The sequence below is a fragment of the Panthera uncia genome (assembly GCF_023721935.1).
Source record: "Panthera uncia isolate 11264 chromosome A1 unlocalized genomic scaffold, Puncia_PCG_1.0 HiC_scaffold_17, whole genome shotgun sequence".
NCBI classification, from domain to species: Eukaryota; Metazoa; Chordata; class Mammalia; order Carnivora; family Felidae; genus Panthera; species Panthera uncia.
The window spans coordinates 143,456,105-143,482,361 of NW_026057577.1; the positions used below are offsets into that span (position 1 = coordinate 143,456,105).

General features: G+C 39.2%; 1 protein-coding gene across 1 annotated transcript in view; it reads left to right on the forward strand.

Moving 5' to 3' along the window:
• Positions 1 to 26,257, forward strand: part of CTNND2 (catenin delta 2) — a 938,499-nt gene that overhangs the window by 339,882 nt on the left and 572,360 nt on the right. The window contains exon 3 of the mRNA XM_049648272.1: positions 14,498 to 14,610. Coding sequence (XP_049504229.1) covers positions 14,498 to 14,610 — 113 coding nt within the window. The remainder of the gene's footprint in view (positions 1 to 14,497; positions 14,611 to 26,257) is intronic.

The window sequence follows — 26,257 nt, forward strand, 5'->3', positions numbered from 1 at the left end:
ATCAGTTTGCTTTAGGCATGCACACTGTTGCACACTTTCTCATATTGACCCAAACATTATTTTTTGAGGTCAGACATTAAGTCATCCATCCATCCACCCATCCACCCATCCACCCATCCATCCATCCATCCATCCATTCATCATTTATTGAGAGTGCTATGTATTACGTGAGAAGAAGATGATAATGTAAAGGCATGACCCCTGCCACCAAGACATGTATGTGCTAAGACAGAAGGCAAGTATGTAATTAAGTTAATTCAATAAAACATTGTTGTACTATGAGAGTGGTGGTCATTTCTTGTCATGTATAGGGGGTGAGGGTGAGGCCAGGAATGTACTCATACAGAACAGATGAGAATTAAATGAATCAATGTTGGGATTCAACACCATAAAACTGAAAGGCAAAAGCATATTTACTAAACATAAGGAACAGAGGAACGGTGGGGAAGAGGAACTGGATATTTGGAGCAACGGTTGTAGAGTCAGCACATGCAAAATCCATTGGAGGAGATGCAAGTCATTGATCTTGTCAGAGCCTAGTGTTTTGGTACTTCCTCTTTTACTCTTTAAATATTGGAAGGCTGCTCTCTCCACTGTGGTGTAAACATAGACAAAGCTGTTGGAGCATAACTTCTTATCGTCGTCCTTGCCCTCACAGGGTGTATATGAGTTTCACAGTGGCACTCTTACAAGTTAAGGATCATTATTAGAAGGAAATATTTCAGTTGTACTGTGAACTTGAACACAACAGTAAGTATAGTTCTTCCAGTGGTTGGACGTACTCATCCCAGTATTTTATTTCTAGAAAGGCAAGGAGAACTAAGAAGAGAGTATGAAATGGTAAGCTGTAGTCATTCCTCAGTAAGGAAGTTTGTATTGTTATTTTGGCTGGATTGCTCCTGATTCTATAGCCTCCATTAAAATGGTGGGAACAAATAATCCTAGATTTTTGAGGCAGTGGAGTTCTGAACAGTTAGAGCTGGCCTTTGAGTTCTACTCCCGCCTGATCTTTGGGGAAGCTCCTAACATTTTTAAGTTTGAAATGTCTCAGACAATAAAATGCCTTATTGGATCAGTGTGAGGAATGAATAATTAATGCATGTAAAGCACTTAACAGAGTATGATACATGGTAAGCAAATACTTACAATCTTGATTGCCATTGTTATGTGCTACTATAATAAATGGAGTAGTCATTCCTAAACAGATATGGGCATAAAAATCACTAGTAGAAGCTTTTCAAAATGTACATGGTAGGGCCCCATTACCTTTAATTTTTTATTCTGTAGTTATGGGTTATGTATTAGGTATTTTCAAAGTTCTATAAATAAAAATGAAAAAAAGAAAAGAGGGGCACCAGGGCGGCTCAGTTGATTGAGCGTCCAGCTCTTGATTTTGGCTCAGGTCATGATCCCAGGGTCATGGGTTCAAGCCCTGCATCAGGCTTTATGCTGAGCATGGAGGCTGCTTGAGATTCTCTCTCTGTCTCGCCTGCTCACGTGCTCTCTCTTAGCTAAATAATATGGAAAAAAGTTCTAGAAATTATCATGATATAGTTAAGAGTCACCAATATAATACCATCACTAATTTTTTGAATGAAACTTAGTGGATTTTTACATCATTTTAAACTACCAAGAACTATGGCCTTCTTTATTTCATGGAGTCTTGTCATGTAGGTGATTTAAGTAAACTGTGGTAAACATGCTTTATTCAGATAACAAAGCATTTGGTAAAATGTCAGAACAAAGCAGATAGAATTCTACAGCTTGAAGGAGTTGGTCAGAAAGAGGCATTTCTTCATTTTTTTATTTTATTGAAGCCGTTCTGGAAAGATGCCTATGATTTTGCTTCAGGGTGCTGATTCCTGTCATCTGCTGTCTTGCTAGGTGACCCAGAATGACACTGTGGTTGTTTAAAACATTAATCTGTCAGTTTTGTAAACTTCCATGGACAGCTCTTTGCCATAGTTTTTGACTCATCAGTGAGGTCTACACAGCGTTACAGTTGACATTGATTTGTTCCATTCCATCCTGACATCATGGCTTTGTTCTTTCCAGATTTGTTGGACACTTTGCTGTAGGCTTCCTATCATTACCCTGTCATGTGTGCCACCGTCCCTTTGATTTGGCTTCAGAACATGTCTCAGTGGGATGAAATTGACATTGCCAGGAGTTTGTGGCTATGAAATCAACTCATTCATGTGAAACAGGAATTAAAAGTGATGTGGGGGGAAAAGGTCACCTAAGATTATCTGATGGTATAAATCCTTGATGGACACAGGGATGGGGGGCACTGGGAAGCAAAACCTCATCTACACAGTGGAAAAAGGACACGAGCTAGAATACAGTCCTGGAAATCACTGCATCCTAGGGCCTGAAGAGAGATGCAGTGATCTTCCATTCTGTCATTTTATATAGAACTAGCAAGGTTGCATTAGCATTGATGCTTCTGAGAATGAGGCCTTAGAACCTGGTGTGGGATATGGTTAGGCTTGGGTAAGGAGTAGGAGGACCGACCAGTGTAACTTAAAATAATCTTGCTGAGAGCGCCCCTCAGATGGTAGGTACGAAGGCCAAGGACATTTGAGGTTCACTCATACTGTGGTTTGTACTCCTTGGCTCTGAGGTTTCTGATTCCTTTTAGAAAAGGAACTGACCTCCAAGTAAAGAAGGTAAATGGAACTCTTGCATTAATATCTGCTCCCTCGCCAAAGTGGACTTTTTAAAAGGGATAACCCCATAAACATCTCACCAAGTTTGAGCGGCCATCAACTCAAAATTATTTCACATGCCATGAAGAAGGCCACAGTGCTTCTGATCAAACTAGAATACACTATGAAATATAAGTCATCCCAATTCAAGAGCGAATAAACCCAGAAGCATTAAAAGGTGAAGTCTTAGAACTGATTAAACATGGTTCATAGACAAAGTGGTAAATAACTTATCATATCTAAGAAAATGAGTTCTAAACAGAAGAAGTAAAAACATAGGCTAATTTATAAGGAAAGTCTTGGAAAGGTTTGTAAGAGTGGGGACATGGGGTATGAAGTATAGTTCTACAAACAGGAGATTGCTTGCAAATCTGTTTAAGTATCAATTGACCCCCAAGTCCCTGACCCTACCATACACCAGATGACTGTTCCTCTCCCACACTGGCGAACACTAGAGGTGTAATATCTGGAGGGGATGAAATTAGAGTCTCTTAACTCAGGGGCATGAGGAAGAGTGAGTGATAAAGTCCGTATTGAAAGTTGACAGTGGGAGTAAGTGAAATTTTACTTACTAAATTTTGAGCAACCCCCCGTCACCCTGCCGCCAGCCTCTGCCCCTAGACAGTTTTCAGAACAGGGCAGCCACATGTGTATACTCAAAGATGGAGCTTGAGAGAGCCATCTTTGGGAGTTCTGCACGGACACACCCACAGATTCTCCTGGAAGAGCACAGATAACCAGCTCGTTTCACCAAAGGTCTGATCAGCTGTCTGAACGCCCTCTCAAATAGAAGAGGCCTGCCAGGGAATTTGATATGTTCAAAAGCCTAGAACATGAAAGAAAGACTCTAAAACAAATGGAAAATCATTATAAAATAGGAAGTATGCAAAGAGAAGAAAACATAATATTAACATCATGGAGAGAGGAAAAAAAGATTTCACATAAAATAAATATTGGCTGATAATTAAAAGAAAGATTCAGAGAACAAAAATGAGGTCTTAGAAATTTACAGTATAATAACATATTGACGCTGATGATGATTAAATTGAGGAAACTTCCCAGAAAGTAAAAGCAAAACATAAAAGAGATGGGAAACTAGAAAAGAAATAGATTTAAATAAGAAACTTAGTCAACTGATGTATATAACATCTGAAGAGTTAAAAACACAAAAACAGCAACAAGAAAATCTTTTTCTATTTTTTTTTAATGATGTTTTTTAATTTTTGGCAGAGAGTGCAAACGGGGGAGGGGCAGAGAAAGGGAGACACAGAAACCAAAACAGGCTCTAGGCTCCAAACTGTCAGCACAGAGCCCGACGCGGGGCGTGAACTCACGAGACATGAGCTCATGACCTGAGCTGAAGTCGGATGTTTACCTGACTGAGCCACCCAGGCACCCCGAGAAAAATTTTTTTTCAAGGGAGAAAAGCATGAAGAAATTTTGAATAGAGTTATAGAATTGCCTAGAACTGAACAATGTAAGTTTCTGGATTGAAAGGTCCCACTAAAGGTCCTGAAAATGTCTCACATTTCAGGACTAAAGGTCCTGAAAATAGACATATCACAACAGAATTTTAGAACACTAGGGACCAAGAAAAGATACAAGTTTTCTGGGAAGAAGTAAAAGCAGATTTCACGCAAAAAATAATAAAAATTTATAATGTTTCACACTTTTCAACAGCCACACTGGAAGGCAGGAGATAATGAAGTGCTAGCTGAAAATTCTAAGGGAAAATTATTTCCGACCTAGAATTCTCTACTTCTGTAACTAGTTTTAGAACTAAGTTTGAGAGTAGAATAAAAACATATCAGATATGCAAGATCTCAAAAAACTGCCTCCCACTCTCTCTTTCTCTCTGGAGAGACATTTTCTACCAGAAAAGGAAACAAAGTAGGAAAACGAAATAGCAGGTCTAGAAAGAGGGAACCCACATAAGAGAAGGCCAGAGGAGATCCCCAGCTTGAAGGTGAAGGGAGGGTCCAGGATGACCACTGTGTGAAGAGGCCAGATTAGAACAGGTTGGAAGACACCAGAAGAGAGTTTTTTTTCAATGGATAGAACCGATATGTTCTTTCCTGTGTTGGATTTATTGAGAGAAGTTGATATCAAGCAAGGGAAGTTTTTGGTTGGATTCATGGTAAGTACATAGACAGCTGAACAAGTGAACAGTAGTAACAAAAAAGACAAGCCATTCATTTAGAGAAAACAAAATGTTTGATATTGGTGTGAAGAAAGCCATGGTATGAAGCATGTGCGTTTTGATATTGTTCTACTGAACGTCAAAGTCTAAAATATGTAGAGAACATGGGGGAAGATGGGCAAAGTGTCAATGCATGATGGCAGATGGGGAAATGGAGCTAAATCCTTGTCTTCTACTGTGGGAAATCAATTGATGATGCCTATAACCAAAAATTTCAGGAATAGTAATGTTTGAAAGTTAATGGAGATTTGGAAATAGAAATCAGTAAAGGAGTTAAAAGTGCTTGACTCTGAAGAAGAGAAAATGACAAGGTGGAATTGCTGCTAGTTTTCAAACAAACTTGATCAAATCGTTTACCCGCGTCAATTTGTACATATTTAGATGGATTGAACAGTGACAAGTATTTTCCCTTATACAGTTAGAAAGATAGGTGACAATTGGATTATCTTTTTATATATAATTTTATCTATTTATATTTTATGTGTGTTATTATATATTTATTATATATAAGGCATGTATAATTATGTAATATGCAAATAAGTGTATTTTTATATATGCATAAAATCAAAGAGGCACTGATTAGAAGGAAAAAAAGCAAAACAAAGAAAATTTAAACAAAAGAAACATCACCTAGATAAACCTTTAACAGCTCTTTTAAGTAAGGATCGCACAAGTTTATTACAATTGATGAGCTGACTGAATTCTGAGAATAGCACTATGAGGAAATCATTTCATAGAGCTGCTGATATTTTTTAAGTCCTGTGGAAGTTTTCTCACCTTCACTTGTGACCAGGAAATGCCTTCTTTGAAAAAAAAATACTTTGTAACAAACCATTTAGCAATTTCATTCCAGGGAACTTGATACCAGGATCTTGTGTCATTTATTCACCCACATGCACCTAGTTCCAGTTACATATCCAGAGTTTTACTCACAAGATAAAATGATCACTTAGGACCTAGTCCCTTCCTTAAGAAGTAATCATAATATTGAAGAGATAATCATAATAAAGTACATAAAGTATGAGAACAAAAGTATAAACTGATTATCATTGGATCCCAAATTATAGCATTATAGACTCTTGACAAGTGGAGATTAGAACAGCTGGCCATTAAAGGAAAGTAGACCTGTTGCGCATTAATAGGTTTTCCATTCCCATCTACGTTGACCTAACAGGCCTCACTTAGGAGACCCTGGGAGCCTTCACTACCATGGTCAAAACGATCAAATACCATCCCCTTTCTGCTTGTCACCTTCATGCCTACCACTGTTCTGTTGCAACATAAGACTGTGCAGGACCGCCATTTTGTGTCTTGGTAGGTGCCGGTCCTCATTCTACCTTACTCTTATAGGAGAAAGGTTGACGAAGAAGTCTTGATGCCTTAGGATGTGAAGTCCACACAAACAGTCTCAGAATATGTTCTGAGTCCATCTTCCCACTTCATGTGGTTGGCATGGTCAGTTTGAACCTTAAGTCATTGGCTTCTAGCAATCAGATCTACTCTGTAGAAAATGTCTTCCGCTGCCTAGAAGCTCATCCATCTTGCCCATTCTCCACTTCTGTCTAATCTCTTTTCTGTCTTCTCATATTAGAAAAATCATGGCAGGGGCGCCTGGGTGGCTCAATTAGTTGGGTGACCAACTTCGGCTCAGGTCATGATCTCACAGTTTGTGAGTTCGAGCCCCACATGTCTGTGCTGACAGCTCAGTGCCCGGAGCCTATTTCAGATTCTGTGTCTCCCCCTCTCTCTGCCCCTCCCCTGCTCACGCACTGTGTCTCTGTCTCTCAATAATAAATAATCATTTAAAAAAAATTTTTTTAAAGAAAAATCATGGCAAATCTATATTTACTGAATTCACTATGCAGTCTAAAGTTTTCTACTTCCTTAAAGTTTATTTATTTTTGAGGGAGAGAAAACACAAGTGGGGCAAGGGCAGAGAGAGAGAGGGAGACACAGAATCTGAAGGAGGCTCCAGGTTCTGAGCTGTCAGCTCAAGTCAGGGCTCAAACCCACAACTGTGAGATTATGGCCTGAGCCTAAGTTCGACGCTTAACCAACTGAGCCACCCAGGCACCCTTAAGGTTTTCCACTTCCTTAAATCTAGTTAGTATAGTCCCAATTTATGCTATGGTATATTGTTAAGTAAATTATTTATTGAAGGAATTAATAAAACTGTAAGTATGTGTTTTCTGATTTCATTTTTCACGTTGAGTTAGCTAAGCCCCTTCAAGAGGCTTTCTATGCTTTTATCCTCTTAAAAACATTTAATAAACTGTATTTAATTAAGTGGAATTAATTATTAATTAATTATTAATGTAGACTCTTTAGGAAAAAGTTATAAACTATACGACAATTTTTCTTATAATACTAATGTGTTATGTGACCTAATGATGTGCTATTCTAGGAGTGAGTATCATTTAGATCTGGCTCTTAGTAAATTTTAATGAACTCTGGTATCATATATCTGCTACTTTTATAAAATTTTATCTCTAAAATAAGATAATTTCCACAGAGTGGGGAGATTTAGGTTTTCTAACACTACTTAGCTTTTTCTTCAAACTTCTTTTATCAAAGAATGCCTTCTTTAATCCACATCCCAATGTTAATTCCCATGAAATACAGTACAGTTTTATTTAAGCATTATTGATATTAAAAACTGGCTATATTTAATACACACAATTTGGTGAGTTTGGACATATGCCTATACCCACAATACCAGCACCACAATGAAGGTAATAAAAATATCCATCACCTCCAAAAGTTTTTGCCCCATTTATTTCTTATTTGTTTATTTATTTATTGGTGATAAGAACACTTAATATGAGATATACAATCTTAACAAATTTTTAAGTGCACAACATTGTGTTGTTAACTATAGGCACTATGTTGCATACATAGCACATGGCTAGAACTTGTTCATCTTGTACAACTGAAACTTTGTACCTATTGAACAACTCCCTATTTCCCCCACTCCCTAGCCTCTGGCAACCATCATCCTATCCTATTTTCTGATCCTATTAAGTTTGACTGTTTCACACATCTCATATAAGTGGAGTCAGGTGCCTTTTGTCCTCTGTCACTGACTTACTTCACTTAGTATCCTGTCTTCTAGGTCCATCCATGTTGTTGCAGATGGTGCTAATTCATTCTTTTCTAAGGCTGAATGATGTTCCATTGTAGGTGTCTACCATAGTTTCTTTATCCTGCTGTCTGTTGTCCATTTAAGTGGTTTGCACACGTTGGCTCTCGTGAATAGTGCTACAATGAACATGAGAGTGCAGAGATGTCTCGACTGTAGTTCTTTGGCCATATACCCAGGAGTGCAATTGCTAGATCATATGACAGTTCTATCTTTAATATTTTATGGAACCTCCATACTATTTTACATCATGGCTGCAACAATTTACATCCCCACCAAGAACATCTAAGCATTCCGATTTCTCTACATCCTTGTCCAACTTGTTATCTTTTGTTTGCTTTGATAATAGTCATTCTAACAGGTACGAGGTGGTATCTCATTATAGTTTTGATTTGTATTTTCTTGATTAGTCATATTGAGCACCTTTTTATATACTTGTTGGCCATTTGTAGGTCTTATTTGGAGAAATGTTTATTCAAGTACTTTGTCCAATTTTTTTCCCTACTGGGTTGAGCTCCTTCTGTATTTTGGAAATTAACTCCTTTAAATATTTTCTCCCATTCTATAGGTTACCTTCTCACTCTGTTGGCTATTTCCTCTGCTAAAAGGAAAGAAAGCATTTTAGTTCGGTGTAGTCCTGCTTGCCTAGTTCTGCTTTTGTTTCCTCTGCCTTTGGTGTCAATCACTTTTTCAAGCCTGATTTACATCATCACTTCTGCAGTGAAACTGCCGAGAAGGTGGCCATGCTAGCAGTCTTTGTCCTGTAATTCTTCCTCTATTTATTTTGCTGGCTTCTATTGTTCCTTCTACCCTCCAAATCCCAAACCTTCAAAGATCTTTCTTTGCTCTTCTTATCTGTTCTTACAGTCTCCCCTTCACTGAACTAATTTAGTCCCACATATTCACTTTCAGCCAGCATTACAAATTTCACTGAATATATCCACATTCTTTTATTTTTTCCAGTTGATTTCTTGGCTACCCACCTGGCCTTGTCAACAACATTCCTGTCATGAATGCTCTTCTGTCTATCTCAAAGTCTTTCAGAAACCCAGGGGGTTATTCATTCCTAAGAGGCCTGTTGTCCCTCCAAGCATGAAATCTAGTTAGAATTGGAGACTGTAATGTTTGCACCTACACTACAGTTCAAGTATCCCCAGTGGAGTGGAAGCTCACTCATTTTTGTGACAATGCCCTAGGTGATACCATGGAGGCTGTAAGGCCACACGAGTCTCTGAGTTTGAGAACAGGCCCAGCTCTTCTAGTTCCCAATTCTAAAGTCAGTTTTCAATTCCAGGCATAAAAACCACACTAAACTCTGCGTAGGTCCTGAGAGCTCCCAACCCCAGTGATGTGCTGTGGCAAGAACAGCCCCCCTTCCTCATGAGCTTGAGGCCCTTTGGTTTGGGGTAAAGTAGGAAATGACTGTAATATGAGCGCTAGGCTGGAGGACATTTCAGAACCTGGTCTCTAGAGTTCAGAGAAATAAAAACTATTTAAATGACGAGTCTTAATATGAATGAGTGAAATTCATAGTTTATATTGGCATCACATGCCCACCATGTTAATGGACTGCTATGGCCTCTAAAACAAAAGAATTGACAATAAGAGGAAGATGTCATCTACCCAATATTAGGTAGCTTCTTCAATTAATTACCCCTTGTCTATGTCCAGATCTCCTAAACACCATTCTTTAGCTCACTCTCTTTGCTCCTTTTGAAAGAAGAATTTTTTTTTTCCTGGCCAAGGCTAATAAGCCTTTCACCTTAATGAACATTTTTGTAAAATGAGAGAAAAAAAACCCAGAATCTAGGAAATAGTGGTGTGATGATGTTTACACAAGGTAATACATGTAAAGCATTTAGCTCAGTGCAGATACATGTATCTAACAGGTGTTTATTGAGTAACTTCTATGTGCCAGGACTGCTCTAGACACCAGATGCATTGGCAACACAGCACAAAAAAATTTCTGGTTTATACGTGGTCCTAGAAATAAAGTACTCAATAGTGAACACTTGATAAAAAATTGTTTCCAATTTTATTCTTGTATTTTGTGCTGTTACGTTGATAAAACATAGGATTGTAGATGAAGAAGAGAAACTTCCTTGCTCCTTGAGGACCTTAACATTTACTATGTACTCCTTAGCAAAGCACAGGGGAAAATTCACTTAATTACTTCCTTGGTTCATATACACGATGACAAAGTAAACATTTATTGAATGGACCTTTTAAAAAGGCAACATATTGATACCGTTGCCTTAATAAAGAAAATGTCAGTTCAGTTAAAAAGTCATCAGGTAAATAAAACAAACAAGTAACCCAAAGTAGCCATCTATTTTTAATAATAGTGAACAACATTGAAGAGAATGTGCAAACGCATAAGTATTTGCTTGGTTAGCTCATTGACTGGGAGTTTTAAAATACGGCAGAAAATACGCATTTACAAATCAAGCATAGAGGAAACTTGTTAATTCTTAAAACCTTGCGGCTTTCAGGTAAGATAGACTAACAGGGCCCGGCAGTACCTCCCCACCTGAAACAACACATCACAGAGAATATGAAACACCAACTCTCAGGACTCTGAACTTTAGGCAGTGAAGAAAGGTGGTTCGTAAGAGACACGGAACAAATACACTGGGTGCACAATTTTCCCAGCTACAACAGTGTAGAAAGGGGAACTCATGGGGCGCCCGGGGGGCTCACTAGCGTAAGCATCTGACTTGACTTCAGCTCAGGTCGTGATCCCACATTTCATGAGTTCAAGTGCCATGTCAGTCTCTGTGCTGACACTGCACAGCCTGCTTGGGATTCCCTCTCCCTCTCTCTCTGCCCCTCCCCTGATTGTGTGCTCTCTCTCTCTCTCTCTCTCTCAAAAAGAAAAAAAAAAAGGTGGGGGGTACCCAGGCAGAGCCCAGAGAACTCCCTGCACTGGGGAGACAGTGCAGACAGTCCACGGAGGTAAAGGTAACTAGAATTTGTGGGGCAAAGTAGGAGGGCGATCACCGCTCAGACCAAGAACCCTGGAGATCTGCAGAGGGTCCACTTGTGCTATTCAGCTAAGACCTGAGAGCCTGCATATGTAAAAGGAAACCACCAGGGGGCAAGGAAGGAACCATCTGAGAGGATGGGAAGAAACAGTACCTGGGGGCTCACCTGGGGCCAGGAACATGTGTCCACACTGACCAGCCGAACTGGGAAACCCACCATCCATTGGATGTTGAGTACTTGGAAGGATCTGCCCAGGTAAAGGAGTACTTAGCCCTAGACCAAATGCTGCTCTGTCTCCCCTAACAAAGCTGAGCTGCAAGACTCAAGTGTATCCAATTGCTTCCAAGTAGTCGTGCCCCCAAACAGGCCTTAAAATACCTGTAAGGAATATGAAGATATGCAGCACACAAGGGGGAAATTCAAAATGTGTTATGTTTTATGAAAGATCACCATACTATACAGACATCACCCAGTGCTCATCCCAAGAAGTGCCCCCCTCAATGCCCATCACCCATTTTCCCCTCCCCCCGACCCAGCGATGAATCACCAGAATCTACCCCCGATACTCTATGTTAGCCAACTTGACAATACATTGCATTTATGAATTTTTAAAGGTAAAAAAAAGTGAAAATTGAGATAAAAAATGTAAAACAAACAAAAAAAGATCACCATACCTGACAAGGAGCAGAAATAGGGCCTGTACTCAGGAGAAAAGTCAAGCAGTTGGAATTGACACAGGTGTGAGAATTAGCTAATCAAGACATTAAAACAGGTTTTATATGCGTATTCCCTAGATTTCTAAGTTAAAGAGACATGGAAAATCTACAAGAGACCCGAGGGAAACTTCTAGGGATGTTTGATTCATCAATGTTGGAGATAAAAATATACTCTACAGGATTAATGGTGGATTAGACATTGCAGAGGAAAAGATTGATTAACTCGACAACCAAAGAACACTGTTCAAAATGAAACACAGAGTGAAGGGAAAAAAGGATTTTAAAAATGAAACAAGAATCCATGAGCTGTGGGGCAATTCCACATGATCTAATGTATACTTAGTTATTGTCACTGAGGGAGGGGTGTTACTGGGGAAAAGAGAAAAGAAATCGAGGAATTAATGACTAAAATTTTCCCAGATTTGATGGAAATGATAAATCCACAGATTTATCCAGGAAGCCCAGCGAATCCCAAGCGTAAGAAACATGAGGGAAACTACATCAAGGAGCATTATGATCACGTTTTGTTCAGAACCAGTGATAAAGAGAAACTCATAAAAGGCAGAGAAGAAAGACACTGGATACACTAAGAACCAAATACGCAAATAACAGAGGTGGTTTGTTTTTTTGTTTTGTTTTGTTTTGTTTTGTTTTTTGTTTTGTTTTTGTTTTCGTTTTTGTTTTTGTTTTTTTTTTGTCAGAAACAATGTGAGAGGACAGATGCCTTACAAAAAAACGAGGGCAAAATAACAACTCTTGTTAGGCACATAAAGCTGAGAGAATCCACCGAAAGAACTGCATTCCAAGAAACACTGAAGGAAGTCTTTCAGACAGAAGGAGAATAATGCCACATGGAAATAAAGATCTACACAGAGATGAGAAGCTCTAGAAATATGTGACTCTATGTTTGCAAGGCAGCTGACATAACGAATTTCCACGTAGAGGCACCACGGTGGCTCAGTCGGGTCAAGCACCTGACTCTCAGTTTCGGCTCAGATCATGATCTCACGGTTTTGTGGGTTGGAGCCCCACAACGGGCTGTACTTTGGCAGCATGGATCCTGCTTGGGATTCTCTCTCTTTCCCTCTCTCTCTGCCCCTCCCCTGCTCACACTCTGTCTGTCTCTCTCAAAATAAACTCAAAAAAAAAAAAAAACCAATACTGAATCTCCATGTGCCTATGAAGAATGCTACATGATCTTTAAATACTGTTTTTCACGTGTTATCAATCCAAAGGTATAACTTGGTTTTCTGTTACACAGACAGATGCAGGATAAAATATAAAGCCTGGAAATGAAAATCTTCTGGAATCTGTGTATTTCTGTGGAAAGGAACTGCCAAAAAAAATTAAAATTAAAAAAATAAATAAATAAAAGCAGTAAAACTTGCTGGAAGAAGCGGTGGAGGTTAGGTACACAAAAATGCATTTTGGTAGAGGTCTTGGTTTTTCGTCCTTACGAATAATCTTTGCCATCCTTCAGAACATGTAAGAAGAAAGATTTGAGCTCCCATAACATGCTTCCTCAGTTTTAGCACCTTAAAGGAAAAGTTGAGCTCTCATTTGTAAAGTGTCTCTTGGTTCCCCCAAATAATGTTGTTAACAGAAAAGAAATCTCCTGTGGAAAAGGCCAAGGGAATTTTTAATATGTATGGAGGACACGCCAGATCCTGCTTTTTACAGGTATCCCCCAAGAATGTCCCAGGGCAACAAAGAAAACAAATGCAACTTTTATGGGAAGACACATCTCTGCGATGTGGCGAGTTACAATCCTTCCAAACTAACCTGTATTTTCAGTATTCTCCAGCATTTTTGTTTTCCCCTACCCAAAACATAACTGTGCAGATAACTTACATTTTACAGAAATTAAATGTGACATTGTAAAAACTTTTCCTGAAAATTTTAGTGAAAATATATGCTTTGCTATAATTATGTTTAGTAAAAAACTTAAGTGTATGGGAAAATATAATGCAAGATGAAAATGTGGTACAAAAGTCCTATAATTGGAACAGCTAAGATCCTTGATGCACCGATTGAATCATTTTTCGTTAATGTTGACCCTTTAACAGTGGATTTCAGGCATTCTTCAAAGCATTCTTCATTGGTTTAATTGGTTTTTTTTAAGGTGATACAGCAAATATCTCAAAAGATATTCATTTAGTAATTAGGTTGTATAGGATCAGTATCATTGCCTTTCTCCTGGAGTTTAAAGCCTACAGAAGTATAAGCATTATTTTTCTTCAGTCTACAATATATGTAAGTAATATTACGATCAAGTTAGTAGAGAGGCAGCTAGAACCCAACAGGGAATAAACACAGTACTCCAAATGATAGAAAAATTGTTTCTTTTAACATTTCATGGGATGTTACAACCTTAATGGAGGAAGTATTAATATCCATTGGGTGCTGGCCGCCAGCCAAAGAATAGTTTTTCATGGGCGGGCTCATTTAATCCTCACCCCGACTTTACGGAATAAGTATTGTAAGCCCATTTTACAGGTGATGAAATCGATATAAGAAAGATTAAATAACTTACTCAAGGCCCCACAGCCAGCAGGTGCCAGGACTGAGATCTGAACTCAGCTCTGTCCGAACTGCCAACCCTTCTTGGGTTTCCCAACAGCATCCTCTGCTTCTCCTGTTTGACATCTTGATAAATTGCATTTTTCCCCTTGACCATCATGTCACTTTGATAGGAATTCCCCTTTGCAAATAGATGATAGAACTCATCTCTTTGGTGGTTTTATTTCAGGAATTACAGTTTGAGAGACTGACCCGAGAGCTGGAGGCAGAACGCCAAATCGTAGCCAGCCAACTGGAGCGATGCAAGCTTGGATCAGAGACGGGCAGCGTGAGCAGTATCAGGTACTGGGCACGCTGCCTCCTTACAGTTCTGGGCTGTGAGCTGCCAGTGCAAGTAAATTGTGGTGTTTGTCTTCTCCTCACAAACCTGGCAGTGGAACGGAACAGTCAGATGTGGGGAGGGAATTGTAACCGATCTGATTTAAGATGTTCAAAAGGTGTCTGAAATGGCCTGATTTGTACTTGAAACTCCTTTAACAGAATTAACACCTGCCCCGGATGCAAATGGCGCATAATTGTCCATAAAGGAAGGCTCTGCATGCAGTCAGCTTGCTGGAAATCAGATTCCACAGCGCAGTCTCTCAGTCTGGTTCTCTTTTCCTAGATGATCCAGAGTTGCAGGTTCCTGAAGGGAAAGGGAGAACATTTTGATGTAACCTGTATTGTTTGCTAATATATGATGCTAAAGTGTGAAATCGCACCTCGGTTATCAACCACACAGGCAATTCTCCTGGGTAGAACAATTTCAAATTCATAAGATAGAAGAGTTATTCAGTTAGGGGCTGGTTTGAGGTTCCAGAATGTCTCAAAACAAGACTTAGTCACTTGCCCACAAAATAAATGATCCACCCTAGGACCATGTTTTCACATTTAAAAAGTGCGTGTGTATGTGTGTGTGTGTGTGTGTGTGTGTGTGTGTAATGTGAGTATGTGTGAAAGAATCATGAAGCTCTCTATAAGACAGCTTTTATTTCTCAGTAATGCATCGTACTTTTCTGTCGTCCTGTTCTACATTGTGTTTTTGACCTTCTACATTTTTAGGGAGGAGTCTTAGTTCAGGAAACAGTAGTTGCTGTGGCAAATCAACTCCAACATTGCAGTGACTTAATGCAATAGCAGTTTGCTTCTCATTTATGCAACAGATGGAGGTAGTGGATGGTAACCAGGGGCTGCCCCTCTGCTTTCCCTCCTACAATGGTGAAGGATCCAGCATCTCTCTTGAGAGCTCTGTCATCCCTATACCTCATTGTCAATTGCATTGCCAGTTGCATCACTGCACCTACAAACCATTGGTGAAAACCAGTCACATGGCCTTTCGTAGATGAAGAAGGGTGGGGATCCCTAGACCTGGGGTCTACAGCCACTCTGCTCAGGAGCATGAATTTGATGGTCTCTTAGCCACCTGCTCTGACGAAAGAATTAAAAAGGTCCTTGTCTCCATTGCTCTAAAATATTTTATCATTGTGGTCAGAATGTTTCCCACTAGAGTCATTTGCCATCGGTCTTTTAACATTTATTTTGGGCATGTGGAAGTGTATCCACGTCTGCATCCAAGTACCTAGGTTGTCAGTAGCTGTAAATGGGTACACGGGGACCCCTTAAACTCATCACAGACTTGTTGAACACCCAGATTAACCAAAGCAGAATGGACAAGAAAAAAATGCGAATTGTGCCTACCTGAAATTGTTTACAGAAGGTTGACTGGTTGAAGATGGTGAGACTAAGTCAGGGAGAAAAATGTTTGTAAATATGTATTCGAACCAGTTCCTACGGTTATACGTATTTGAAGAGCTTTTTGTTAAAGATGTTTTTTTTTTCTTTTTCCCTACTTCCTGAGAAGCTAAGACTGTCAGGTTTTTAGGTCTATACACACCACTGAATTCATGTTTATTTCGCTTTGAAACCCGTTGTTTCATTATTGGTCAGTTTATATATCCAGTCTTTCTGTGTGCTATGTTTGCATACTGTACATCTTTTATTTTATTAAATCCACCCCCAGCCCCTGGTAGAAATAGGTCTAGGGGACCATGTTGTATCCTGTGCCTGAATGCCCAACCTCTGATTGGATTAGAGATAGATATCTGATCTAATGGTGATTCATCCAGTGACCAACCTGTAAGAAATTGGTCTTACTCTTGAAAACGCAAAATAAGTGATCCACAGGTGCCCGGGTAGCTCAGTCAGTTAAGTGTCTGACTTCGGCTCAGGTCACGATCTCACAGTTTGTCAGTTTGAGTCCCACATCGGGCTCTGTGCTGACAGCTCGGAGCCTGGAGGCTGCTTCAGATTTGTGTCTCCCTCTCTCTGTGTGCCTTCCCTGCTTGTGCTCTGTCTCTGTCTCTCTCAAAAAATAAATAAATATTAAAAAACATTTTTTTAAGTAAGTGATCCAAAGTCTGTGATATCTAATGGTAAGCGGTAGAGGACGGTGGCCCTGTGGATTCGTGCCAGTGGAGGCATCTGTAATGACAAAAAGTGGTCCAACAGAGAGACTGTATTGTTCCTGAAAGTCAAACAGGCCAGTTTGCTTATCATTAGGACCAGCTGAATTTTTAAATTCTTAAAAACTTCCCTCCTCCCTCATTTGATTTGACTGAATTGATTTCTTTTCCTTGGGTCCAAGGTATCTGGAATAGAACCCATCAGTGAACCACCAAAGTTGACAGAAAAATTATCCCATGACAACTTTTGATTCTTAATCTTATATTCTTAGCTCTCAGCCATGATACACAATCAATAGTTCTGTGTAAAATATATATTGAATGGTAATGTTAAGTGCAGATGACACTACCTAATTATTTCTCCTTGCCAGATAGCTATATAATGTCAGTTTTCATTAAGCTTAATTATTTTGTATATTGGAAATCTCCAGTGTATGAATCTGCACTTGAATAATACAAGCAATTTACTGATAATTCATTGGGGGAAAGTCTAATACATAGCTTTCACTGTTCTTTTTTTGTCATAACCTAGTTGTTTGCTCAGCTTCAGAAATCACCTTTGGAAATTCAGGTCTTTATTAAGTGTGATAGACTAACCTAGTTAGCACATCAAAAGGAATATTCAAAAAACATTTAAAAATAGAATACAAACATTTTTTAAAAGGAGAATAGGTAAAGAAGTCTTTGATAATTTAGATGTTGTTTCGTACTTCTTAGGGATGCGAAGGAGGGATAAGAGAGTTTCTTAGAGGAAATGAAACAAATCAAATATTTTTTAGACTTTTAGTGGAAGTGGTAAAAATGACTCATAAATCTAGTTTGGTTTTCCTCTGCCTTTTATCAGTGATAGGAAACTCTCCATTTGGTTTCTAAGACCCTTTCCCTGGTAGTCACATTGACAGTTGAAACTTTCAAGAGAACTTTTGTTGATATGCATTTATAACAGTCAACTTTGTAATCATCAGATCATGAGGGTGAACACTGGGAACTTGGAGAAGGAAAAGCTGGAGCTCCCTGTTGTTGAAGCACGTCAGCGACTGTGTCCAAACAGCCAGACCTTATGTAGCTGCAAATAGGAACGTTGTGATCTCCTAACATCTTCACAGACTTTTTTTGAATGTTTATTTATTTTTGAGAGAGAGAGACAGAGCGCGAGCACGGGAGGGGCGGAGAGAGACAGGGAGACACAGAATCCGAAGCAGCCTCCAGGCTCTGAGCTGTCAGCACAGAGCCTGACACGGGGCTCAAACCCACTAACCAGGACATCATGACCTGAACCGAAGTCAGACATTTAACTGACTGAGCCACCAGGGCGCCCCGCTTCACAGACTTGTCTAAACATCCGTGTTGGTATTGAAGCTTCCCGAGTTCAGATGCATTAGTGGTGAAGTGTTGGGATTCTTCTACACAGGAATTATTGGTGCTTCTTACTGCAACTACACATCCACCATGCACCTTATCTCCTTCCTGACTTGGCTTTGCTCACTCTTTCCAGCCCAGTCCTTTCCAAGGTGTTAGATTCTGCTCCCTTCCCATGAGAGTGTTTGGTTTCACATCTTCTCCTTGATTGCTCAGAACCATCCAGATCCGAGTCAGGAACTTTACTTACACAGATGTTGCCCTTTATTCAGGGTCATGATCAAATCCCCCTTGCTCGTGGCTCACTCCCACACTCTGGCCAGTTGTGATTGCTTGGCTAATGCCTGTCCCTCGGGCCAAGGCCTGTCAGTGATCATGGTCTGACAGCCCTGTGAGCCATTCATTCCCTCCCAGGCTGGGGGCCATACATTACTCTTTTAAGTCTCCTGGTCTGAGGACCTGCTTATACCTGTACCCATGTCATTCTCTCCACAGACTCTAATAACAGCTTTCTAGCTCATCCTTCTGCCTGTGGTATGCCCAAATCTATCCCCCATACAGGGTGAGATTGAGCTACATACTACATAAATCAGAACCGTGTTCGTGAAGCATTCTTTCCCACTTCTATAAACACACCTGTCTTTCCCATTTCAGTGCCTATGACCACGTGATCCCTTCTATCTAGAATGTCTCCCTTCTTTCACCAGGGCACCCCCTCCGGTGAATCCAGTTACCCAGCTGAGGGCTCATATCCTTCCGAACCTTTCCTTGATCAGTCCAAATTAGATCAGGTGTCCCTTCCTTGAGGGTCATTAGAACTTAAAGCATTAGAGATGAAACACCATTGACGCTTTGAGAGGTTACCTGCCACAGAATGTCTAACCTTCACTCAAAGGATGTGTGGGGATTTTCTCGAGTGCTACTGAAAATTTAAGGACATCAAAATAGATGACTAATCATATCCCTGATTCCCAAGAACACAATGGGAGAAACACTGAATGCAAACCAGAGTTGAACCTATCTTATGGACTCTTCTTAAAGGATACCTGACTCTTGGAAACAATGATGATGATGATGATGATGATGATGATGATGATTTATAACAATGGTCTAGAGCTCAGAGACAAAGGAAGTCAAAAATTCAAAGCTACAGAGATTTGACACATAAATTCTCTATTGCTGGCTTTAAAGATGGAGAGGCTATGTGACTAGCAATGCACATGGCTTCTAGAAGCTGAGAGTGATCCTTGACTGACGGCAGCAAGAAGAGGATCTCAGTACTAAAACCAAAAGGAATTGAATTCCGCTCACATCCTGAATAAACTTGAAACAGATTATTTTCTAGAGCATCAACAAAGGAATCTAGCCCAGCAGAAACTCTGATGCTAACCTTTAATGACCTTGAACAGAGAACCCAACCATACCACATCTGAATTTTACAAAACTTATGAAACTGTTAGCGTAAAAAATGGGACATTGTTTTAAGCTGCTCAGTTAGTGGTAACTTGTTACACAGTGATAGGAAATATCTACAGTGCTTTCCAGTTGGTCGTTAGAGATTATAATAAGCTGAATTATTGAAAGTTTTCCAAGAAAATAAATCTTTTCTGTGACCATCTATATTTCATTCCAAAGGTGAATGTCTATAGCCCATTTTATTTTTCATGCATGTATATATGTGTTTGGATTCACATATAAAAATAATCTGTAGCCTTTATTCTAAGAAGTGGAGGTATTTGAATATGGAGTAGCGGCATTATTTATTGTGGAATAAGGGCTATTAAATAAAGCAATCATACTTAGGCTCACCATTTTTTTTTAATAATATAGACACCCAAGATTCTAATTGGAGTTATATATGTTTAAAAAGATGAAATGTTAGGGGCACCTGGGTGGCTCAGTCAGTTAGGTATCCAACTTCGGTTCAGGTTATGACCTCAGGGTTCATGGGTTCGAGCCCCACCTTGGGCTCTGTGCTTACAGCTCAGAGCCTGGAGTGCTCTGGATTCTGTGTCTCCCCTTCTCTCTGCCCTTTCTCTTCTTGTGCTCTGTCTCTCTGTTTTTCAAAAATAAATGTTAAAAAAAATTTTTAAATACAAAATGTAATATATATATTCACACACACACACACACACACACACACACATACACACACACACACACATATGAATTGCTTGCTCCATGTAAGAAGCTGCTCTTTCTTCCCTGCAGATGAACTATTGAATTTCTTGCAAACAAGTGTCCACAAAAGTTTGCCATATCTTAGAGACGGGATGCAAAAGGAATTAATGTTATACGTGTTACCAAAGGTCATTCTCTTTATTAGCTAACTTCTGTGAGCTGAAATGCCAACAATTCTATTAATGGAGTCTAAAAATCTTGTCCACAGTTAACAAAGAAGTCAGGCTTATTTTAGGAAATATGCTGATTTCTGGTTAAAGTAGTTAGAGGTGAAGAAACATTAGTCAAGTAGACACATACTTTTTGTCACAATGAAATGTATTTATTTAAAAGCATGATCACTGAACTTTTTAAGGAAATAAACCATATATGAATATAATTGTAAGTAAAACATGTGCATTTTTTCATTATCCTGTAGGATATGATATTTAAAAAAGTAGATAGTTATATTTATTGTTTCAAGATAAAGAAGGAGTAAATTTGCCAAAAAATTTCATTTTGAAAAGAACACAGCTTGGATAATTAAATAATTACTTTTATTTTTTTTCACATGAATTTTTTTTACTATGAAGATATTTCTACACATTTGCATGTTCCCAAATGACATCATTTAGCCAAAGGAAAAAATCACTCAATGCCATAGGATTCTAGGTTCTTATCAGTGGTGAATACAGGCTTGCTCACAGGGGAAAAAAAATAATAGCAATAATAATATTGCTATAATATTATAAAAAGTAGTTTTTACTTGAAAATTAGAGAATAGCTGTTAGTTTCCACACTAGGCAGTATTTCTCATGTGGCTGAAGTATTACTCTTCCAACAAAGTCTAGTGATTTATTTGAACAGGACATTTAATTGATTGAATTGGTAATAAGAATTAACATTGCAGTGGTATTTTCTAAGTCTTTCAGAATGGCTTCTTTGTATGAAAACAGAAATAAAAACAAAAATATAGAGACTATAGACCTATTTTAGAGGTTTTCCTTTTTCATTGCCAATTAAAAAAAAATTGTTTCGATCTACTTTTCTCCAGTGACCTAGTCTCTCATAGCTTGCCTTTTAATGCTACCGTTATTCCTTTAGAATTTCCTAGTGTAGTCTTGTCTTTTTCCGACATAAATTAAGAATATTCTAGACCACTTTCTGGGCCCTCAAGAAGCACCATCACATTTCTGCTCAGGTCTCCACTCCAGAAAGAGCGAGAACATTCATAGTCTTTGTTGGTTTCACGGGGACATACTTAACTCCTCTCGACCCCTTTTCTCTCAGTCTTCAGTCCCCTGAGCCCTTCCCACCTTGCCTAGAGTCCAAGGTCCCTGTGCTGAGCTACCTCTAGATAGTACCCTAGTGTCCTTTGGATTCCTAGGCGTGCAAGAAAGCTTACACCCCAGGTTGAAGCCACCACCTCGTCCTCACCTGCATGGAGACTTTGCTGAGCCTTCTCAGCCACTGGAAGTAGTGGCTGTCCCTCCTGCCTGTCCTCCGTTGGCCTCTAAGTAATTCCTGAAGGGCAAGGGCCAGGGGCGTATGCCAAAGCCGTGGCCAGCACGTGCTAACTGTGCAGTCAGTGCTGAGTGAAGCAATGAGTGAATGGATATATAGTATTTCTATGACTGTTCTTATTTTTGTCACTCTTGTTCTGGTAGAAATCACTAGTCGTGCTAATTTATAAGGATTTCTGTCTCTATGTATTCCAGAATATATATACATATAATATATATTACATATCAAATGGTTTACATTATTCTGAACTTACCAGATCGGAATATCACTTTTCAGTACTCATTCTAGTTACTTTTCACGCTAAAATAGCACACTGGATTCCAGAGCCAGTTGATTTGAGGTACTCTGTGCATGGAGTTATGGTTGACCTAGTCTCATACTTTCACTCTGACCTTAGGAAGATGATGATACTGGTGATAACTTTAATAATATTAATGACAGGGCACCTGGGTGGCTCAGGCGGTTGAACATGTTTCAGCTCAGGTCATAATCTCCCTGTTTGTGAGTTCAAGCCCCCCATCTGGTTCTGTGCTTATAGCACAGAGCCTGCTTCGAATTTTCTCTCTCCTCTCTCCCTGCCCCTCCCCTGCTCTCTCTCTCCCTCTCTCTGTCTCTCAAAATAAATAAACATTAAAAAGTTAAAAAATATTAATGATAATATTTGTTGAGCAATTTTCATAGACCAGGCATGGATATGGTTTACATAGATCATGCTGTTCACTTCGAGTTAACCCTATGAGTTAAATCTGATTTCATTTTGTAGATAACAACACAGATTCAGAGAGGGAAATTTGTTTTCCCAACATCCAGCAGCTAGGACCAGACATTGATTGTCGAGCCCAGGTATCTTTACTCCCCAAGTACACATGTTAATATGCCTTACCACGATGCTGTTATTCAGTCTTAAATGGTGTCTTAAATTATGTTGGAAATTATGCATGTTGTAAATAACTATCTAAATGTCTCCAGTCCGTTTTCTTCCTAGGGATATAAACACTTTGGACTGATTTTGTGCTTATTTTTTCTCTACCCCCCACCCCAGTAATTATAGCTATTTTGAATTCCTTTATCTGAATATATTTCTGAGATTCATTCTTACACAAATGATGTAATGAGTGCTAATAGTATATGTTATTATTGCTTTTAATTACATCCGGACTGTTAGGCATTCTCTTGCAAATTGCAGTGGACAAATTATACTAATATTTATGTGTATAAAATGCTACTTGTATTGTCTTAGGCTGTTCAGGCTGCTATAGCAGAATAACGTAGATTGAGCAGCTTATAAACAACATGAATTTATTTCTCATACTTCTGAAGACTGGGAAATCCAAGATGGAGGCACTAGCCAATTTGGTATCTGATGAGTGCCTGCTTCTCGGTTCGTAGACCGTTTTCTTTGTGCTGTATCTTCACATGGCAGAAGGGCTGAGGGAGCTCTCTGAGGCCTCCTTTATAAAGGCACTAATTCCATTCATAAAGGCTCCACCCTCATAACCTAATCATATCCAAGAGGCCCCCACCTCCAAATACCATCACAGAGTAGAGTAGATTAGGAGGGGCACAAGCATTCAGTCTATGTCACATATTAAACACATTTTTCTAGATTTCTTCTGTGGGATAACAAATAGTCACCTGTCCTGAGGATTTGATGTAGGTCCTAAAAAAGGGTCAAATACTTATAATGATTCAATGTTTGTTTAATGTTTATTTATTTTTGAGAGAGAGAGAGACAGAGTGCAAGCGGGGGAAGGACAGAGAGAGCGGGGGGACACAGAATCTGAAGCAGGCTCCAAGGTCTGAGCCGTCAGCACAGAGCCCAATGTGAGGCTCCAACCCATGAACACAGATCATGACCTGAGCCAAAGTCGAATGCTTAACTGACTGAACCACCTGGGAGCCCCTTATGTATTTCTTATAGCAGCTACCATAGTCAACACTTTTGTATCAATTTTGAAGCCTGGGGTCTTTCCAAAATGATATATCAAAAAACTAATATTAACTTTATATTTAAAAACAATATACCAAATCTTATTTAGAGATTTTACATTGTAAAATAGATATTTCAGGAATATTAACTCTAGTTAATTTTAAATTTAATATTCTGATTGGTATAGAACTGAAAATCTTTAAAAATTTAGTCTAGAATATTTTCCATATTTTCTGTCATCCTTAGCATTTTTTAACTCATGGATCTGAAAAGTGAAATTGGTAGTTGCATAGTTTAGAGCTAAATTTCTTCATTGTGTTTTTAGATATTGCCTACGCTCACTAATTTCCCTGAATTTCACTTTTTAAAAAAATCTGTAATAGTATAATGCTTTTCTGTAATTTTGCAAAGGTTGAATGAAAAATGTAAGTAAAGCACATATCACCTCGCACATTGTTCCTGGTGAATCATATATATTTTTCCTTTTTGATGAATAGAACACATAATCTTTTTGTTGAAGTCTCTTTCCTAATTTTTCTACAAAAGATGATAAAATAGTTTTTCTCACTATGGGCTAAAACGACATATGAGGGTAGCACCACATTTGTCTCCTTCATTTTATAGACTAGACAACCACACAGAAATTGACATGATGAATGGAAGAAACTTTTCACATGGTGCATCTTAATATGTCTCTGCACCTACTGCTCAAGCTGGAGATGAGATTCTTGATATTGTGTGGTTGTGAAATGAAGAGCAGTAATGCAGTGGTAACATGTTGACAGGAAATGTTCAGTAAATTAAGATCTAGAAGCCAGTGGCTCTTTGCATGGGTATTTTTCAGACAGGGAGCAGCAAGAGATTAATGCATGGACCAAAATATGCATGCTCATTATTTTCTCTGCTTGTGTAAATACAGTGAGAAGTAGAAGTGCCTCTTGATGAAGGCATTTGTGTGTCCTTCTGCCTTTGCTTAGACACTGAGGGTTCAAGAGCTTTTACCAGCTTTTTTGTATTTATATTTGTGTATGCTCCTTTCAGAGGATTAAAAACCAGTGATATTTCAGCTGACGAAATAACAATGAACATTCGATTCGCTTAAAAAGAAAGAACTTCAGTGGTCATCACTGGGATGACAGCAGCTCGCTCAACACCATGGCCATTGTGTGTTCAAATTATTAGGATGGAAAGACAGTGGGAGCGAGCAGGAAGAATGTGGTAGTGTGTGTGAGGAGATCGTGGTCTGGGCACCAACACACTCAAGAAGTGACTCAGGGCAAGTCATTTGGGTTTTCTGGGCCTCCATTTCTACACCTGTAAAATAGGAATAGTACCTAGGTTTGTTTCAAGTCTTCACTCCTGTGTTCTTCATCTCATTGGCACCTTTCATTTTAGGCAGTAAGTTGCGTGGGAATATTTTAAGATGGCGACATTATGTGAACTTGAGTAACAAATCAAATTGAGAAATGAGGATAGCAAGATGTTCCCAGATAGATTTGGTGCTTCAGAGGAAGGCAGCTAGATGTCTGTACATTCATATAAATAGTTTTTTCCAATATAAGAATCTCCAGTTAGGTCAAGGCTTGGATTTTATATTTGGGAAAACACAGTCTAAAAGAAATTGTGTACATATGTATGTTATAAACTACCTCAGATGTTCTCCATGTTTTCTAGTTTGGCTAAAACTAGGGCAAAGATATGGAACTAGAACACAGTTTCACACTGAGAGACCAGGGAGATTGGGCTTTTTTTAAGAAAAAAAAAAGTTTATTTATTTAGAGAGAGAGAAAGCTTGAGTGGCGAAAGCGCAGAGAGAGAGAGAGAGAGAGAATCCCATGCAGGCTCTGTGTTCATTGTGGAGCCTGATGCAGGGCAGGGTCTCACAAATGTGAGATCAAGACCTGAGCCAAAATCAAGAATTGGACACGTAACCTACTGAGCTACTCAGGTACCCCAGGGAGCGGGCTTTTTAAGAAATAACCATTGGTTCCATGAAAAAAAAATGCTCACGAGGTAATTCTAAGGACCTAATAGGTTAGGAAGCTCTCCTGTACTTCAAATATGAAGACTCCTGGACTCCAGGGGTTTCCTATCAAATACAAAGAGAGATTTATAAGCAGATGAAGCATGATGAAATTTGTCGGTGCTCTAAAGAGAGTAAGTCGTGGCTCTGGGGATAGTTTTACGGAGGGATATTTGTGTGTGAAGGATAGGAACCACTGGTGGGAGACAAAACGGGATAAAGGCATTGCTCAGAGGTAAAGTTCAAAGTCAGAAATACAGGGGTCAACTTGAAATCACTGTGGTTGGAATAGCCAATGCATGGCACAGACTGGTGTTGGAGAAGGGTGCAGGCAGACGTAACCATTCTGTGAGCGGTCCCGCAAGTCAGTGTAGTGATTTGGGGTTTGTTGAGTTGTCAGTAGAACATGGAAGACAGCTTTATCCAAGGAAGTGATGTCATCATCCTTGGTTCTGCCAGCCGCTCGGAGAATGGAGTGAAGCCTGTGGAGGC